Raw genomic sequence first — 17,075 nt, forward strand, 5'->3', positions numbered from 1 at the left:
CGTTCTTCCCTGTGAGGGTGGTGAGACCCTGGCCCAGGTTGCCCAGGGAAGCTGTGGCTGCCCCATCCCTGGCAGTGTTGAAGGGCAGGTTGGATGGGGCTTGGAGCAGCCTGGGCTGGTGGGAGGTGTCCCTGCCCATGCAGGGGGTTGGATCTAGATGATCTTGAAGGTGCCTTCCAACCCAAACCATTCTATGACTCTATAAAACATCTTAAACTATCCAAGTGATCTGCACAAACACAAGCACAACATATTTCTGTGAGAAGCAACAGTTTCCCCCAGGCCTGACTGCAAACCAGCAGGTTCTGGAAGGGCTCAAGGCAGCAAGAGGATGGAGCCAACCCTGGAAATCTTCCCTTAGCTTGTCCAGCAGGTACCTGGATGGGGTGGTGGAGAAGAAAGAACACTCTCCCCTTCTCCAAGATCAGCTCAGCTGAGTTCACACAAGAAAAAAACAAGAAGGAGGGGGGGGAAAAAAATCTTTTGTGCATTTAATCCAGAATCTAATTACTTTGTATAAATTAGTTAGCTGCCTTCCATCTAAGATTGAACATGTAATAGCCTATGAATCACAGCTCTGTTACAGGATATATTGTGCCATTTATATGTAAAAATGCTTTATGCAAAGCACCCTGTGGACTGAGGATATTAATTTATATCAAAGGTTCAGGAAGATTAAGTGAAATTAAAGAAGATAAGGAGATAAGACACAACTGCTGATCAGGGCTGCTTAACGAGGAACATGCTCTGTGTGCACTTGAAGGTGAACCCAGGCACCAGAGCACAGGCAGCCAGGGGGTCAGGGTGTCTACCTGAAGATGGTTGACATCAAAACCCCACTGGTTGTAACAAAGACTTTGGTCAACAACACAGGAGCCTGTTCCTCCCAACCGCTGCTCCGTGTGCTTTTAAATGCTCCATTTGATCTGCCCAGATTAACTCCTGTGGACACAGGGCCAGGTAGGCAATATTCCTCACTGTCATCTTGATTTTCTGCCTTCCAGTGAGTCATGTTTTGGGGCAAGAGATTTTCTGGCAGCTCTTCCAGTTAATCCTCTTCATCTCCTGCTGGTCTGCGAGCGCCGCAGGGCAGAGCGGCCAGGACCCCGGCGCCCTGCTCCTCCTGCCTGAGAACAGGCACGTGCACCCCAATGTCCATCAGGAGGCAGTGACACCCACCCCAAAGGCTTCTACCTCATGTTATGAAGAGCAGGAGCTGTCCCACCCCCGGGACAGGCCGGTGACTAAGGACTGGCACCAGGAGATGAGGTTCCTCCTCCTGAGTCAGCTCTCAGCACCTCCAGCAGCACAAAACTGTTCTCCTGGTTGTTGCTCCATCCTGACCAGCTCCTCCTCACTGCTTAGAAGAGGACAAAACATTACTTAAAGTCTAATTTTAAGCTGATGCCCTGGAGCCAGAAACTGAATTAATTTCCATAGATACTGAGTGGTTTTACCAGTGGAGCTAATTACCTTTGCTCCTCCCATCTCCATTGTCATTGTCACCTACTGTAGGGACAAGAGGGAAACAACATCCCACCCCAGAACTGGGCTGTCTTCCATGTCTCTACACCATCCTGTTGATATTCTGTGATAAGGTGGGATCAGTTTGTCCCTACCCACAGTCACAGGATGCAGTCACGAGCAGCCAAACAAGATGGTTTAGGGCCACCAAGATGCTGAGGGGGCTGGAGCATCTGCCTGTGAGGAAAGGCTGGGAGAGCTGGGGCTGTTGAGCCTGGAGAGGAGGAGGCTGAGGGGGGATCTGCTCAGTGCTGATCAATATCTCCAGGGGGTGGCAGGAGGATGGGGCCAGACTCTTCCCAGTGGTGCCCAGGGACAGGACAAGGGGCAATGGGCACAAACTGGAGCCCAGGAGGGTCAAGCTGAACATGAGGACAAACTTCTTTGCTGTGAGGGTGGCAGAGCCCTGGGACAGGCTGCCCAGGGAGCTGGTGGAGTCTCCATCCCTGGAGACATTCCCACCCTCCTGGATGTGTTCCTGTGGGATCTGCTCTGGCAGGGGTTGGATGGATGATCTCCAGGGGTCCCTTCCAACCCCATCACTCTGTGACTCTGTGGGTACCAGTGTAACTACCTCCTTTCTGCCTAAACAGCCCCAGCCCAGTGCACAGGTGAGCAAATGGAAACATCCCAGCCTTCCAGTAAATGAATTTGTAAAGACAACAAATGGGAACAAGACAGCCTGAGACCTGCAACAGTGCTGATCCCAGGGACAGGCACTGGCCCAGGTTGCCCAGGGAAGCTGTGGCTGCCCCAGCCCTGGCAGTGTTGAAGGGCAGGTTGGATGGGGCTTGGAGCAGCCTGGGCTGGTGGGAGGTGTCCCTGCCCATGCAGGGGTGGGACTGGATGAGCTTTAGTGTCCCTTCCAACCTCAACCATCCTATGATTCTATGACTGTCTACCCTGGACTTCAAACCCATTTCCAAGAACCCTACAAAACAACACCAGAGTAGGTATAAAGCACTTGTTCAATAATCATCTCAATCAAATCATTTTCATCAGGAAAAAGATGATGCTCAACACAGGCCTTTGACAAGACAGCTCAGAGGCCCCAGGACACAGAAGCCTCATTTTCCTCAAGAAAAAATTACCCAAAATTGAAAAGATTAAGGCATCCTATGGTTTAATGGCATCTCTTCAAACAACAGCACCACCTGCAACCAGAACACAAAACCCTCTGAGCAGGGAGACCCAAAATGGGAATGATACATCCTGAGTGGGTGGTGGGGAAGAAAAAAAAAAGTCTACATGATGCAATAAAAAAAGAAACGTGCCTTTTCAGAAATGATCATTTAACCAAATGAGGGGCCACATTTTGCATTCATTACCATCCTGCTTGCAACTCCCTGGAGGCTGCAAGCCAGCCAGCATTTTCACACACACACTGAGGGTGAGGAAAGAGGATTTTAAGTAGGTCACCAGGAAATATGACCATGATGGATCTTTTCTTAATAATTTTTGGTTGGTTTGTTGCTGGTTTTATTTTGCTGTCAGCCACTGGAGCCCTTATTTGAGAGAAATGCCAGAGAAGAACAGGATTCATGCAGCACAGCCTGGGGGAAATGGGTGTTGACTTTCTGAGACCAGCCTGGTACCTCTGAGATGGGGAAGGCTTCTGAGAGGAGCTGCTCAGAGCTGTAGGAACATCCACCACCACCACCACAACGAGCACCTCCAGGAAGGCAGAGCTGCTCCCTGGTCTCCCAGCATGGAAATGGGGGTTTAGATGGAGCTGCTGCTGGAGAACGTGGAGAGATGCAGGATGTGATTCTATGCCAAGTGGATTTAATGGAATCATAGAATGTGTGGGGTTTGGAGGGACCTGTAAAGATCATCAGGTTCCAACCCCTCTTTCATGGGCAGGGACACCTCCCACCAGCCCAGGCTGCTCCAAGCCCCATCCAACCTGCCCTTCAACACTGCCAGGGATGGGGCAGCCACAGCTTCCCTGGGCAACCTGGGCCAGGCTCTCACCACCCTCACACTCCAGAATTCCCTCCTCACGTCTCACCTCAATCTCCCTCTTCCAGTTTTCATCCACTCCCCCTTGTCCTCTTGATACAAGCACTTGTCAGATGTTCCCCTCCAGCTTTCCTGGAGCCCCTTTGGGCACTGGAAGGCTCGAGCTGGGTGGCAAGATAAGAGCTGGAGCCACTGACTGAAGCACTAAAGGATGGTGATGGCAGGAGCTCCTCGCAGCCTTTCAAACATCACTGCTCAGGTCTGAGCTCATTTAGTCCCTCCAAGCAGCAGTTGTCTCTGCTGCCTCTCCCCACGCACATCTCTCTGAGGACGTGATGTTCTGCCTCAAAACCCCTGGGTTTGCAGGCAAACCAGCACGTCCCTTTGATCATTTCCAGGCTTTACAGCTGGAAAGATGACCTGCCCCACTAGCCTGGTACCAGCAGCACTTTTTGAGGTCAGATTCTTTGAGGTGACATTTTCTAACGTGGAAGTGTTTTCTGTTTTCCCCAGCGTCTGAAGGCAGCAGCACAGCTCCTGGCACAGCAGGGATAAGGAACAACATGGTCCATGTCAGGGTTGTCCTCTGGAGCCTTTGCTACACAAAGGCATGATCCAGCTGGATCACATCTGGGGGGGATGTCTGAGCTCCAGCTGGCTCTGCTGAACGGAGCTTCAGCAGGAACTCCTCACAGACTCTGAGGATGCAAATGGAACACTTGGCTCCACAGGAGGGTGGTGGAGAGCAGGAGAAGCTGTGGTAATGGCCAGTGCTGCAGGAGAAGCCCTTGATGCAGTCCCAAATCTCAACTCACTCTCTTTACCACTTTAACACAAGGTTTTAAAAATAGCATCTCAAAGAAGCAGAAATTCTCCTTTCTAGGAGATCCATCAGGTTGGGGCTTTGCTCTGAACTGGTCCTTATCAGCACTGGACAGAAACTCTGTGTTTCCCAGGGAGAAACCATCTGGGGCATGACCCCATCAGCTGATGGATGCTACTCAGCCCTGGACACAGTCAGAATCATGGAATTGTTCTGGTTGGAAAAGACCTTGAAGATCATCCAGCCCAACCCTTCCCCAGCCCTGCCCAGGCCACCCCTGCCCCATGTCCCTCAGCACCATCTGCAGGGCTTGGAAACCCCTCCAGGGATGGGGACTCCCCCCTGCCCTGGGCAGCCTGGGCCAGGCCCTGACAACCCTTGCCAGGGAGAAACTGTTCCCAAGCTCCAACCTCAGCCTCCCCTGGCACAACTTGAGGCCGGTTCCTCTGCTCCTGTCACTTGTTCCTGGGGAGCAGAGCCCGACCCCCCTGGCTCCAACCTCCTCTCAGGCAGCTGCAGAGCCAGCAGGTCTCCCCTCACCTCCTTGTCTCCAGCTGATGCCCAGTGCCTGCAAACCCCCAGTTCCAACCTGGCAGCTCCAACCCACGCCCCAATAGCAGGTCACAGCCCATCCCCACCATCAGCAGAGGGGTGGGTGCAGGACACCAGAGCCCTTGGAGTCACCATGTGGGGACAGGTGAGGTGGGACAGGTGGCAGAGGACCAGTCATGGGCTTGTCCATCTCTGAGACCAGACACATCAGCAGGGTTTGCCACCCTGGAGCCAACACCAAGACTGGCTAAGAAGTGGAAATCGAGGAATTCACAGCAACAATCTCCTCTATATTTTTTTTCCCTCACTTCATTTAGCACTAAAACCTCCTATTTGGGTAATAAATTATCCCATGGAACTGCCAAGCTACAGGCAGGAGCAACGGGTTTCAGCCTCATTTCATGAACAAAGCAGATTTAGAGGGAAATTTGCCTCAGATCATTCTCAATGCATCTGTTTTGAACCGGGGGGGGAGAAAAAAAAGCCACGTTTAAGCACCAGCAAATCAAACCTGATTTAAGGATCTGAAGGACTGAAACAAAGCCAAGGCATTAAAACCAACCACAAACATGATCCTAACTACATTTATGCAAATCTTTGTCCTATTACAGGGGAAAAAAAAACCAACCCAACACAGTTTGATGGAAGGATTTGGCACAAGAAAGAGGAGAGCCAGGGAGAAAACAAACAAAGCATTTATTTCACTCTGATTTTTGGGTAGGAAACACAGCAGCAGAATTACAAGCTGGCAAAGGAGAATTTCTAAGGAGAGCAACATTCCAGGCTCAGTATATTAAAGTGATGTCCCTCAGTTTTATGCTGTGAGGTTGACTCTGCAGCCTGGCTTTTCTTTCTCCAGCAGGAGCTTTAAAACTTGAACTCAAACATTAAGCTCTAGATCCACTGTCAAAGAACAACAGAAGAGCCATAAATTGTGTAAAAGGGGGGTTGGGTTGGTTTCTTAGGTCCTTCCTAGGGGTGAGGTTATCAAGTTCATACAATCATATCATAGAATGGTTTGGGTTGGAAGGGACCTTAAAGATCATCTAGATCCACCCCCCTGCATGGGCAGGGACACCTCCCACCAGCCCAGGCTGCTCCAAGCCCCATCCAACCTGCCCTTCAACACTGCCAGGGATGGGGCAGCCACAGCTTCCCTGGGCAACCTGGGCCAGGCTCTCACCACCCTCACAGCAAAGAATGCACCTATCAATATATGTACAGACACATATTGCCCCCACTTTTTCCAGATGAGTGTATAAATTATACATCCTCACTCCTGAATCACCCTCACATGATGCACGTGCACATGACACCAAGTCCAACACCCAAATCTCTCTGCTCCCAACCAAACTGCTGCCATCTCAGCTAATGTGAGAAAATGCACAGATGGAGCCAAGTGACAGTACTTGAGGCACACAAAAGGAAAGGCAAGGAATGGAAGACACCTTGGTGTTTTCCTGGAGACACCTCAGTGCCAAGCCAGAGGGAGCTCTGTGTGGGATAAGAGCAGGGCAACAGGCTCTCATGGAGCCTCCAGCCCAGGGGAGGAGTCTGAGATCCATTTTTATGAATTACTGCTTGGTCAGTAGCCCAGCAGTGCCAACACCAGTGGCTCCAAGGCATGCCAGCTTAAGAACCCAGAACTAGAGAAAAATTAATCCAGTGCACACTAAGGACTCAAATTGGCTGGTGGGTCTCAAAGCACAAAGGGAAAGACAAAATTCCCCCCAGGCAAGTGATTTTCTGCTGGAGTTCTGCAGGGATTGCTTTCTACTGTTCTTTTAACTCCCCCTTCAGCAATCCTGGAAGGAAACCAGGGGCTGTGGGTGCAGACAATGTGGGGATTAGGGGAGCAGAAGGCATGGAAGGGAGCAGCAGCACCCAGGGATTTGAGCTGCCTCAGCAAGGCAGACAGAAAATACCACGTGTGTGTTAGCACAGGCAATAAACATAACAGGACACAGGGCTTGGAAATAAAGGATGGGTCTCAGGGACCTTTGGTGGTGACATCTGAGCAGCCTTTATAATCCACAGTGTTCAGATCATGACACTTCCAGGCTGCAGGGAGGGCTGGACACAGGAGGTGACACATGCAGTGCAGAAGCCACAAGAGAATGAGAGTAAAAGCAACTAGTGCTTTGGAACTGGCTGTAAACAGGTCTGCTCTGGAGAAGTCCAGCTCTGAAGTCCAGCCAGGAGTCTCCAGTACATTGGACTGATCAGTTGAGATGTCTTCTAGAGGCTTAAGGACCATGAAGCTCCCTCACAGGGAAGAATTTCCTCCTCATGTCTCACCTCAATCTCCCTCTTCCCGTTTTCATCCATCCCCCTCATCCCATCCCTCCCTGCCCTTGTCCCAAGTCCCTCCCCAGCTTTCCTGGAGCCCCTTCAGGCACTGGAAGCTGCTCTAAGGTCTCCCTGGAGCCTCCTCTTCTCCAGGCTGAACACCCCAACTCTCCCAGCCTGGCTCCAGAGCAGAGCTGCTCCAGCCCCTGGATCATCTCTGTGGCCTCCTCTGGACTCCATGTCCTTCTTCTGTTGGAGGCTCCAGAACTGGACCCAGTTCTCCAGGTGGGGTCTCAAGAGAACCTAGTAAAGGGGGACAATCCCCTCCCTGGCCTTGCTGCTTTTGGTGCAGCCCAGGATAAACAGGAGCTGTTCCTGCACATTAAACCAGTGCCTTACCATTAAACCAGTAAGTTTTATTAGATGGTGGAGAAAAAGGGACTTCTAAATCAGAGCTCTCTCAGTCAAGCAGCTGGGCTGAGATTTGTCACTTGAAGCAGTGAAAAATTGCTAATATTGTTTTAAGTGAAGATCAACCAGCATGTGAGTGCACTGAACTGTCATCCTCCTCCAGCCAGTGATTAGATAAGAATGAATTCTTTTAAAAGGTAAAAATGTCGTTGTTAAAATCAAGACAAGGAGTTGAAAATCAAGTTGATCCCTTTCCATGACAGGTACAATCTTTCAGACTGATGGCCACAAACCAGACTGTCTTAAAACGAAGAACATGTGCCTCATCCTGAGCTAAGTGTGACACAAAGGCTGGGTAGCAACACCCAAGGCAAAGAACAGCAACCCAGGGCAGCCTGAGCACTGCCCGGAGGAGCTGGAGGGGAACCAACACTTCCACAGCTCTTCCCAACATCAGAGGCTTGCTAAGGAGCCCCAGCTCTCTGAAGGTGTCACCTGTGTTCAAAACATGCCAGACATGAGCCAACTCCAGCTACTTCACAGGCTTCCCAGAATGAAGTGTGCTCCTTTACACACCCAGCACCTCCTGAGCCTTCCCCTTTGCAATTCTATTCAGGTAAAAACAAAACCAGAGGATGTTTTCTGCTGTTTTTCAGCACTGGGTTTCTCCAAACGAGTGCTGCTGCTGCTGGGAATTCACCTCAGATGGACTCAGCACCCACCTCCAGCAGCACAGACAACAGTGACTTCACACAGGAGTGGTGAGAAGTGCCCAAACCTGCCCACTTTTCTTGGATTAATGAAAAAAAAAAATTACCCAGAGACCTAATGTAACCTGAAGTCACCCTCCTTGTCCTGCCACTTGTAGGTCTGTTTGGATATTCACCTAGAAAGACTCCTCTTTATCAGTCCCAAATGGAGCACAACATGGTGAAGGGCAAAGGGCTGGATGTGGTGCTGAGCTACTCCAGTCCTGGTTTGGAGGAGCAAGGGAATGACCCTGAGGGTCTGTTCACCTCACACATCCTTCCTCTACAGAGTTAACTTTGTGACCACCTGAAATGCAGGGGCTGCTGTGATGCTTGTCAGGACAGGCCTGAACTCTCTCTGGGGTGTCATAGAATCATGGAACCATAGAATTGTCCACATGATTCTGGCCAGCTCAGCTGTAGCTACAAGCAGCTCAATGCAAAATAACCATTAAATGTTCAGCCCACCAACAAACCACCTTTTGCACATTGATTTGCAAGAGAGACTGAGGTGACATTTTACAGCTCAAGCAACAAATCATCAGCTGACCCTGGGGACAGGGGAAGCAATCAGAGAAAGGAACAGCTCTATCTTCATTTGGTATCAACAGTTTGACTGTAAAAGCATCCAGGAGCTATTGTGACACACTCAAAGATGCAGCTTCAGTGAGATTTGTCCCCAGACACTCATGTGTAAGAAACACATCCAGGGAAGGCAGAAGGGGCAAGCAAAGTGGTGCAGCTAAAGAGCATGGCCCAAAAAAGCAAGGAAAAAGAAATGTTGCTCTGGTATCCCAGTAATATGAAGTAACTCAAGACTGGTATCAAAATGACTTCAGGGGAAGTCTCTGATTTGACACACCAGAGTAAGTTTTCAACCAACCCATCCCCACCACTGACCTCTTGAAGTGGCTTGCCAGGACTCCCACCAGCTCCCCAATCCTGCTGTCGCTGGAGGGCTCTTTGCTGAAGAGACAGACAATGAGATCCTTGTTGTCTTTGGTGTGGAAGACCACGAGCTGGTCCTTTCCATTGGAGACACTCAATCCTACCAACTGTGAAGAGAAAGCAAGAGCAGTGTTGACACATCTAGCTGTCTCCTCTGCAGGATGCCACGCTCACGCTCAACGTCTCTAACAGAGGAGCTCAGGACAATGGCAGGTCCTCCCATAACCTGAAAAAGTCAGGTTGAAACCACAGGGGTTTTCTGGAAGTCTCAAAGGTGTGAGGAAATGTCACCATCTAGACTGGGTTGACTCTGAGCAAACCCTGCCAGAAGCAGCATGTTCCCATGGCACTGCAGGGCCCTCTTGCCATCCAGTACCACAGGCCACCCACCAAAGAGTGTCCCAGTGGGATTTGGAACAGCTGATGCTTCTTTTCATAGAATCATAGAATCTGCTGAGTTGGAAGGGACCCATCAGGATCATCGAGTCCAACTCCTGTCCCTGTGCAGGGCACCCCAAGAATCACCCCACGTGAGAGCATCATCCAAACGCTTCTTGAACTCAGGCAGGTTGGTGCTGTGACCACTGCCCTGGGGAGCTGGCTCCAGTGTTTTCTCACCCTGGATGGCACCACATTGCCCAGTGGAAGAGCTACAACTCTGCTTTTTTAAAATTTTGATCTTAATTTTCCAAGGAAACCAGCAGCACTCGTGGCTCTGGGCAACACCTGCCAGCAACTTCACAAACACAGCAGGTCATGTGAGAAGGAGGATTTGTACTGAAAGTCCTGACATCTTGATGAATAATATGAGTTGCAAAGCTGGGATGGTCCCAGTATTTAGGCAGGGAGCTCCAGGAAAGCTGGGGAGGGATTTTGGATGAGGGCAGGGTGTGAGAGGACAAGGGGGAACGGATGAAAACTGGAAGAGGGAGATTGAGGTGAGACATGAGGAGGAAATTCTTTGCTGTGAGGGTGGTGAGAGCCTGGCCCAGGTTGCCCAGGGAAGCTGTGGCTGCCCCATCCCTGGCAGTGTTGAAGGGCAGGTTGGATGGGGCTTGGAGCAACCTGGGCTGGTGGGAGGTGTCTCTGTCCGTGCAGGGGGTGGGACTGGATGATCTTTAAGGTCCCTTCCAAACCAAACCAGTCTGGGATTCTGGGATTCAGATTTTGGGTTGGGTTTTTGGGATTTTTTTGCCTGTTGAGCAACTGCTACTTGGCACATTAAAAGCTTTGTCCTCATCATCTCACAAAGCAAAAGCAGGATATTTTTAGGAGTGGCAATCTGGGTACACAAGCTCTTCAGAGGAATATTAGAAAAAGCAAAAAAGGAATCTGTGCTGGGGAAACAAAACCTAAGTGTGGCAAAGGAAACCTCAAGAGGCAAGAACACTTAGCAAACAAGTGCTAAAAAATAAAATGAGAAAGTCAAAAGAATTATGAGTGCAGGGAGAACAGTAGATGTTCCCAGTCTTCTGAAACACTGCTTGACTCCTCTGAGGCATCCAGAGATGTGCAGAGAGAAGCCACATTCTCCTAAAAGCAAGAGGCCCTGATGCACCATTTGATGGAAATGAAACTCTCCTTATTCTCTTCTTAAGGAAAAAAAACTTTCTAAATGATCTGCTGCTGCACTGGAAAGGGCATCAGCACAAATCTACCAGCTGCACATCCCCAACACAGGTTCATCCTATGGTGCCAGAATCCCTTGGGAATCTCTTCTGGAGGGCAGAGGAGTTCAGGAAGGCTGGATGCTCTTCAAGGATGAAGTCCTGAAGGTGTAGGAGCAGGAGCAGTTTGTCCCTGTGTGCTGCAAGGTGAGACCAGCCTGGCTGAACAGGGAGCTCTGGCTGGTGCTCAGGGAGCAAAAGAGGATCTGTGGCCTTTGGAGGAAGGGCCAGGCCACTCATGATGGCTACAAAAATGCTGTGAGGCTCTGCAGGGAAGGAATTAGAAGGTCCAAGGCCCAGCTAGGATTTAATCTGGCCTCCAGGGTAAAGGACAAGAAGAAAAACTTCTATAAATGTATTAACAACAAAAGACTCCCCTGCATCAGGAACAGTGTGACCAGCAGGATCAGGGAGGTGATCCTGCCCCTCTACTGAGCCTTGGTGAGGCTGCAACTCGAGCACTGGGTGCAGGTTTGGGCACCACAGTAGAGGAAGGACATGGAGGTGCTGGAGAGGGGGCAGAGAAGGGCAGAGAGGCTGGTGAGGGGTCTGGAGAACAGGTCTGATGAGGAGAGGCTGAGGGAGCTGGGGCTGTTGAGCCTCGAGAAGAGGAGGCTGAGGGGAGACCTCATTGCTCTCTACAGCTCCCTGAGAGGAGGTTGTGGTGAGGTGGGTGTTGGGCTCTTCTCCCTGGTGACCAGTGACAGGATAAGACTAAACAGGGTCAAGTTGAACCAGGAGAGGTTCAGGCAGGATATTAGGAACAATTTCTTCCCAGAAAGAGTGGTGAGGCCTTGGAAGAGGCTGCCCAGGGAGGTGGGGGAGGCACCATCCCTGGAGATGTTCATCAAACAGGCAGACATGGTGTTTCAGGAGATGGTTTAGTGGTTGGGGGTTGTAGGGTGGGTGGTTGGGCTTGATGATCTTGAAGGTCTTTTCCAACCTGGATGATTCTATGATTCTATTTTGAGGTTATGAAATATTTCAAGACCAAGCTCCACTCTGTGCACAGGCATTAACAGCTGCCTGGCTTTAGAGTGTCCCTTAAAATTAATTTGCATGCTTAATTAACCTCCTGTGAGCACAACAGCACCGCAGGGACCGCAGCCATCGAGGTTTTAAATGTGCACCGAGCATGAAAGATGAACAAGTGAAAATCTCTGGATTTGAAAAGCCTATTTAAATATTAACTATTTAACAGGACCATGTTAGAAGTTCAAGAGCCCTTCAACATTCTCCTGTTTCTCCCCTCTGCCTAAGCCTGAACCAGTAACTGTAACACAAAAGACATGTTTTCAGAGAAGGTGCTTAGCTCACTATTTATAAACACTAATATTAGCTGGGCTTGAAGATGAGGAAAAAATGCTCAGCATCCACAGAACAGCCTTTGTTGTGTTCAGCACTGTAGTGGAAAAGGTAATTGCAAGATCCTTTCTGCTGCTCAGTTGCCTTTTAATTCCTTTCTGCCATTATCTGTTTCTTTTCTCTCCAGGTAAGAACAAAAAAGCCAATTGTATTTGGGTACTTCTGAGGCAGCTGCCAGAGCCCTTGCACGCAGAAAATCCCCTCAAGCAGCATCTCAAGCCAGGCAAAGAGACCGGGTTGAAAGGAAAGCTCTTGCTTTGTCATCCTGTGCCCAAAGTGACAGATTCCTCAGGCAGGGCAGGGAAGGACAGAGCACAGAGCTGGGATCTGTGACACCCCAACCCCCCCTGTGCCACCACAGCCAGAGGAGCTGGGGAACTGGAGTGTGATTCCTTCAGCTAGAAACAAGTTTGTGGTGGTAACAGACATCAGGTGACTGTCTCCAGTGACATTTCCATGGCAACCCCATCCCTGAGGATGCTGCTGTGCTGGTGGGGTGCTCCGGACACCAGGAGGGTGAGCAGTGCAGTAGGACAGGTCTGATCCCCCCACTGCTGTAATTATCATTTCCTTGCTTTAAAATCCATCAGCTGAAACAATTTCTCTTGCCTCCAAAGGGAAGGAATATCTGGCTCACTCATTGGCTGCTTAACTCCTCCTCCACACAGGAGGCAGCAGGAAAATGGGAGAGCAGCTCCAGAGGTGACAGGCAACGCACACTCAAACCACTCAGTAAAAAAATATAAAACATAACAGCAAAAGGGGAAAAAAAACCCATCTGCAAAACAGCCCTGGGCATTGCTGGAGTTCAAGTTCAGAAATTCTAGCAAAAGAAATACAAATATTTAATGTGCTGTATGTGAATCTCATCTGCTCCCAAGCTCTCCCTCCTCCTGCAGCCCGGAGAGGGGGCAGCAGGAAAGCAGCAGGATCAGGGCCCACGATGCCATCCTGCTGTGTCCCTGCAGATCTTCTGCTGTTCCTCAGCAGCTCAGGGCAGGAGAAGGAGGTAGAGGCTGTGCCCAGCAGAGCTGACATGTATCACTAAGGCATTTCCCAAAGAAAGCTTTCATCAAAGGTAGTTGACACCTTAGAGGGAAGGGATCCATCCAGAGGCACCTGGGCAGGCTGGAGAGGTGGCCAGTGCCAACCTCAGGAGGTTCAACAAGGCCAAGTGCAGGGTCTCACCAGGAGACCAGGAGGACCAGCAAGGAGGTGAGGAGCTACAAAACCAACATGAAGGAAGCAGCCTGAGCTAATCCTTCACTGCACATCTGCAGATCAGATTTTACTGTTGCCCTAATCCCATCTCTGCTCTCTGAGCAAGCTGGAGCTGCCAGATGTATTACTTCTCCAAATGCAAATGTCCCAACAAATTTGTGCACGACGTTTCCAAGCCAACCCAGCCAGGTTCTGCAGGTTGCAGATAATCACAGCAGTGATTATCCTCAGGCTGAGGAAAACAAACATGCAGCTGAATCCCCACTCCAGGATGTTGAAGAGCCAGGATGAGCTTTTCCTCTCTGCCTCTTCCTACCAGTGCTAATCTCCTGCTTTGTCCCTGGCAGCTGAACTTCTGCTCCAAAGGCCAGATCCCTCACAGTGATGCCAAATTTAGCTTTGGTAAGATTTACATTAAACATGAGCAAGTATTAAAAAACCCCACCATATTCAAACACGACATGAAGGATCAAACCAACCCCTTGAGACACAGAAATTGTGACCTAAGCTGCTGGGAAACGGTGGCCCCCTTAGAGGGCCAAGATCTTGCAGTGCATAGCAAATAAAAAATCAAAATAGAAGAAGGAGCAGAAGAAAGTGTGATCAGGAGTTCAGGTTTTAGCCTATATTTTATGCACTGAAATTGAAAGCCAACATGGTGCATCAGGGTTGTAGATAATAGCACTAAAACTGCTATAAAGACATTCAATATATTAACTGTAAATCAAGGTGTTATAAAGCCACCTGTGTCCTGGGCTGCATCCCCAGCAGTGTGGCCAGCAGGTCAATAGAGGTGATTTTCCCTCTTCTCTGCTCTCATGAGACCCCACCTGGAGAACTGGGTCCAATTCTGAAGCCCCAAACATAAAAAGGACATGGAGCTCCTGGAGAGAGGCCAGAGGAGGCCACAGAGATGATGGGAGGGCTGGAGCAGCTCTGCTCTGGAGACAGGCTGGGAGAGTTGGGGTGTTCAGCCTGGAGAAGAGAAGGCTCCAGGGAGACCTTAGAGCACCTTCCAGTGCCTGAAGGGGCTCCAGGAAAGCTGGGGAGGGGCTTGGGACAAGGGCAGGGAGGGATGGGATGAGGGGGATGGATGAAAACTGGAAGAGGGAGATTGAGGTGAGACATGAGGAGGAAATTCTTCCCTGTGAGGGTGGTGAGACCTGGAACAGGTTGCCCAGGGAAGCTGTGGCTGCCCCATCCCTGGCAGTGTTGAAGGGCAGGTTGGATGGGGCTTGGAGCAACCTGGGCTGGTGGGAGGTGACCCTGCCCATGCAAGGGTTGGATCCAAATGATCTTCAACGTCCTTTCCAACCCAAACCATTCCATGATTCTATGATTTTTCCACTGTCTGGATATGAAAATGAAGCTAACCAGTAGCTGCACTGCCCATGACTACGAGAGCCTGAGATGAGACTTTCCTGTCCTTGTACTTACATTATAGAGGGGGATGGTCTTCATCACCTTGTACTGCTTCATAGGGTCCATCTTGTAAAGGTGTCGGTCAGTGATGAAGATTGCTCTGTCCTCCACCTTATTGAAGCGATTGACCTGCAAAGAAGGACATTGTCAGTCCCACCAGTCACTGCAAGGACATGCAGAAGGAAGCCCTGCAGCAGAAAACAGGCAAAATTTGCACAGAGCTGAAACAGGTTTTCTCCACAGACCTTGAAACAGTGCAAAGGGAAGATGGAGCCTCTAATCCCACGTGACACAGAGAAATGCAGAGTTATGGAGAAGCCACATTCTCAGAATCATCAAGTAGGGCTGGGGCAACCTGGGACATGTCACTGAGTTCAGGATCTCAGTGACATGAAGGACAAGATGCTTTCCCCCAGCAGTGTTCAACCCCCATACTCCTGTCCCCTGGCAGCCACCCAGCCCAGGCAGATGGCTGCTGGTCCTACATGAAACATGTGCCTTTGGCACCCCAAAAGCATGATGCAGAATATCTGCCCACAGAGCCCAACAGGGTGTCATCAGGGTGTCATCAGGGCCTGTGACAGTCCAGACACGAGGCATTGGTGAGACCCTGGCCCAGGTTGCCCAGGGAAGCTGTGGCTGCCCCATCCCTGGCAGTGTTGAAGGGCAGGTTGGATGGGGCTTGGAGCAGCCTGGGCTGGTGGGAGGTGTCCCTGCCCATGCAGGGGGTGAAACTAGATCATCTTTAAGGTCCATCCAACCCAAACCATTCCATGATTCAATGAAAATAAGCTCCACTTTGTAGCATGCTCATGCTTTTTGGGTGCATCACCCCTAAACTCCTTTTTTTTAAAAAAAAAACAAACCCAACAATTCCACATAACAGTTCTGACAAGGAAAAAATTAACAGTTGGAAGGTGGAACCTGTGATCCTCTCAGCAAGCACAGTTGAAAACAGTCAAGTGCATCAGCCCCATGTCCTGGTATTTTGTTGTAGTTCATGCATCCAGTTTCTATGCAGAAAGAGCAATGGGAAAACAGATCATTTAAGCATCAGCTAATGATGCAAAGTCACAGACAGCCCAGCAACAAGCATGTACTGTAGTCATTTCATGCTATAACTTCACTTAATTCTATGTATTCTGGCTTTCTGAATTGTCCTGGTTTGAATTAATGACTTTTTTTTGGCCACCAAAGAGATCTCCAGCATCAGCAACATTTCTACCTTCCAACTGGTATCACCAAAGTGCTGTCAAATGCCACAGAAGCACCTCTGGAAAATTATCATGAAAATATGCAAGTGGTTATTCAAAATGTACTCAAGCAAAGGCTGCAAAACACTGAGTGTTGTACATTCCCAGTAACACCTGATCTGGGGAGGATCCAGGAAGACTGAAGATAATAATGGAATGGTTTGGATTGGAGGGACCTTAAAGCTCATCCAGTCCCACCCCTGCATGGGCAGGGACACCTCCCACCAGCCCAGGCTGCTCCAAGCCCCATCCAACCTGCCCTTCAACACTGCCAGGGATAGGGCTGAATAAACCACTATTTATGAATAAATCACCCTTAATAAATCACTGTTCCCCACTTTCAGGAATCAGTGCAATGTTTCCAAAGCCAGAAGTGAGAGGCTCATGTTACAGCAGGAAACTAAATCATATTCTCCCCAGAGAAGTGTTTTTATACCCTGGGATCACACCTTTATTCATATCTCCTTTCTAACCTCAGCTCATCCCCACTCCCCCCATCCCACCAAAACCATCACTAATATTTTGGGCTGCAGGGAACGTTGGGCTCCAGCAAATGGAATTTTCACAGAGCAAACACACCTCTCATTAACCTCCCAATTAATTTGCCCAGGAAATGCTACATCAAAGGAAAATGTTTGATGCCATCTGGACCTCCAGTGCCCCAAGAGGCTGGGTACTAAATAATCACCCAGCACGATGCTACGTCCTGTGAAAAGTGAGTGAGAAAGTAGAACACAAAGGAGAAACAGAGAATGTAGGAATAATTTTTCCCAAAGGGAAACCCAGAGTCATCAGTGTTATCACAGTCACAGGGATATTTTATTAATCAACTGAGAAGGGCAGACAAGGGTAAGATGTGACAAGGGGGATGAACGTAAATAGGATTTTC

General features: G+C 49.7%; 1 protein-coding gene across 3 annotated transcripts in view; it reads right to left on the reverse strand.

Moving 5' to 3' along the window:
* The window catches only part of MYO1D (myosin ID), a 150,714-nt gene that overhangs the window by 40,849 nt on the left and 92,790 nt on the right, over positions 1–17,075 (reverse strand). For 2 of the 3 annotated variants that reach the window (XM_051640305.1, XM_051640306.1), the window contains exons 20-21: positions 14,949–15,062; positions 9,211–9,365 (exon numbers count right to left, since the gene is read on the reverse strand). In XM_051640305.1, the coding sequence (XP_051496265.1) occupies positions 9,211–9,365; positions 14,949–15,062 (269 nt within the window). The remainder of the gene's footprint in view (positions 1–9,210; positions 9,366–14,948; positions 15,063–17,075) is intronic. The other variant, XM_051640307.1, reaches the window with a different exon arrangement.

This window comes from Apus apus, chromosome 25 (genome assembly GCF_020740795.1).
Source record: "Apus apus isolate bApuApu2 chromosome 25, bApuApu2.pri.cur, whole genome shotgun sequence".
In the NCBI taxonomy this organism is placed as follows: Eukaryota; Metazoa; Chordata; class Aves; order Apodiformes; family Apodidae; genus Apus; species Apus apus.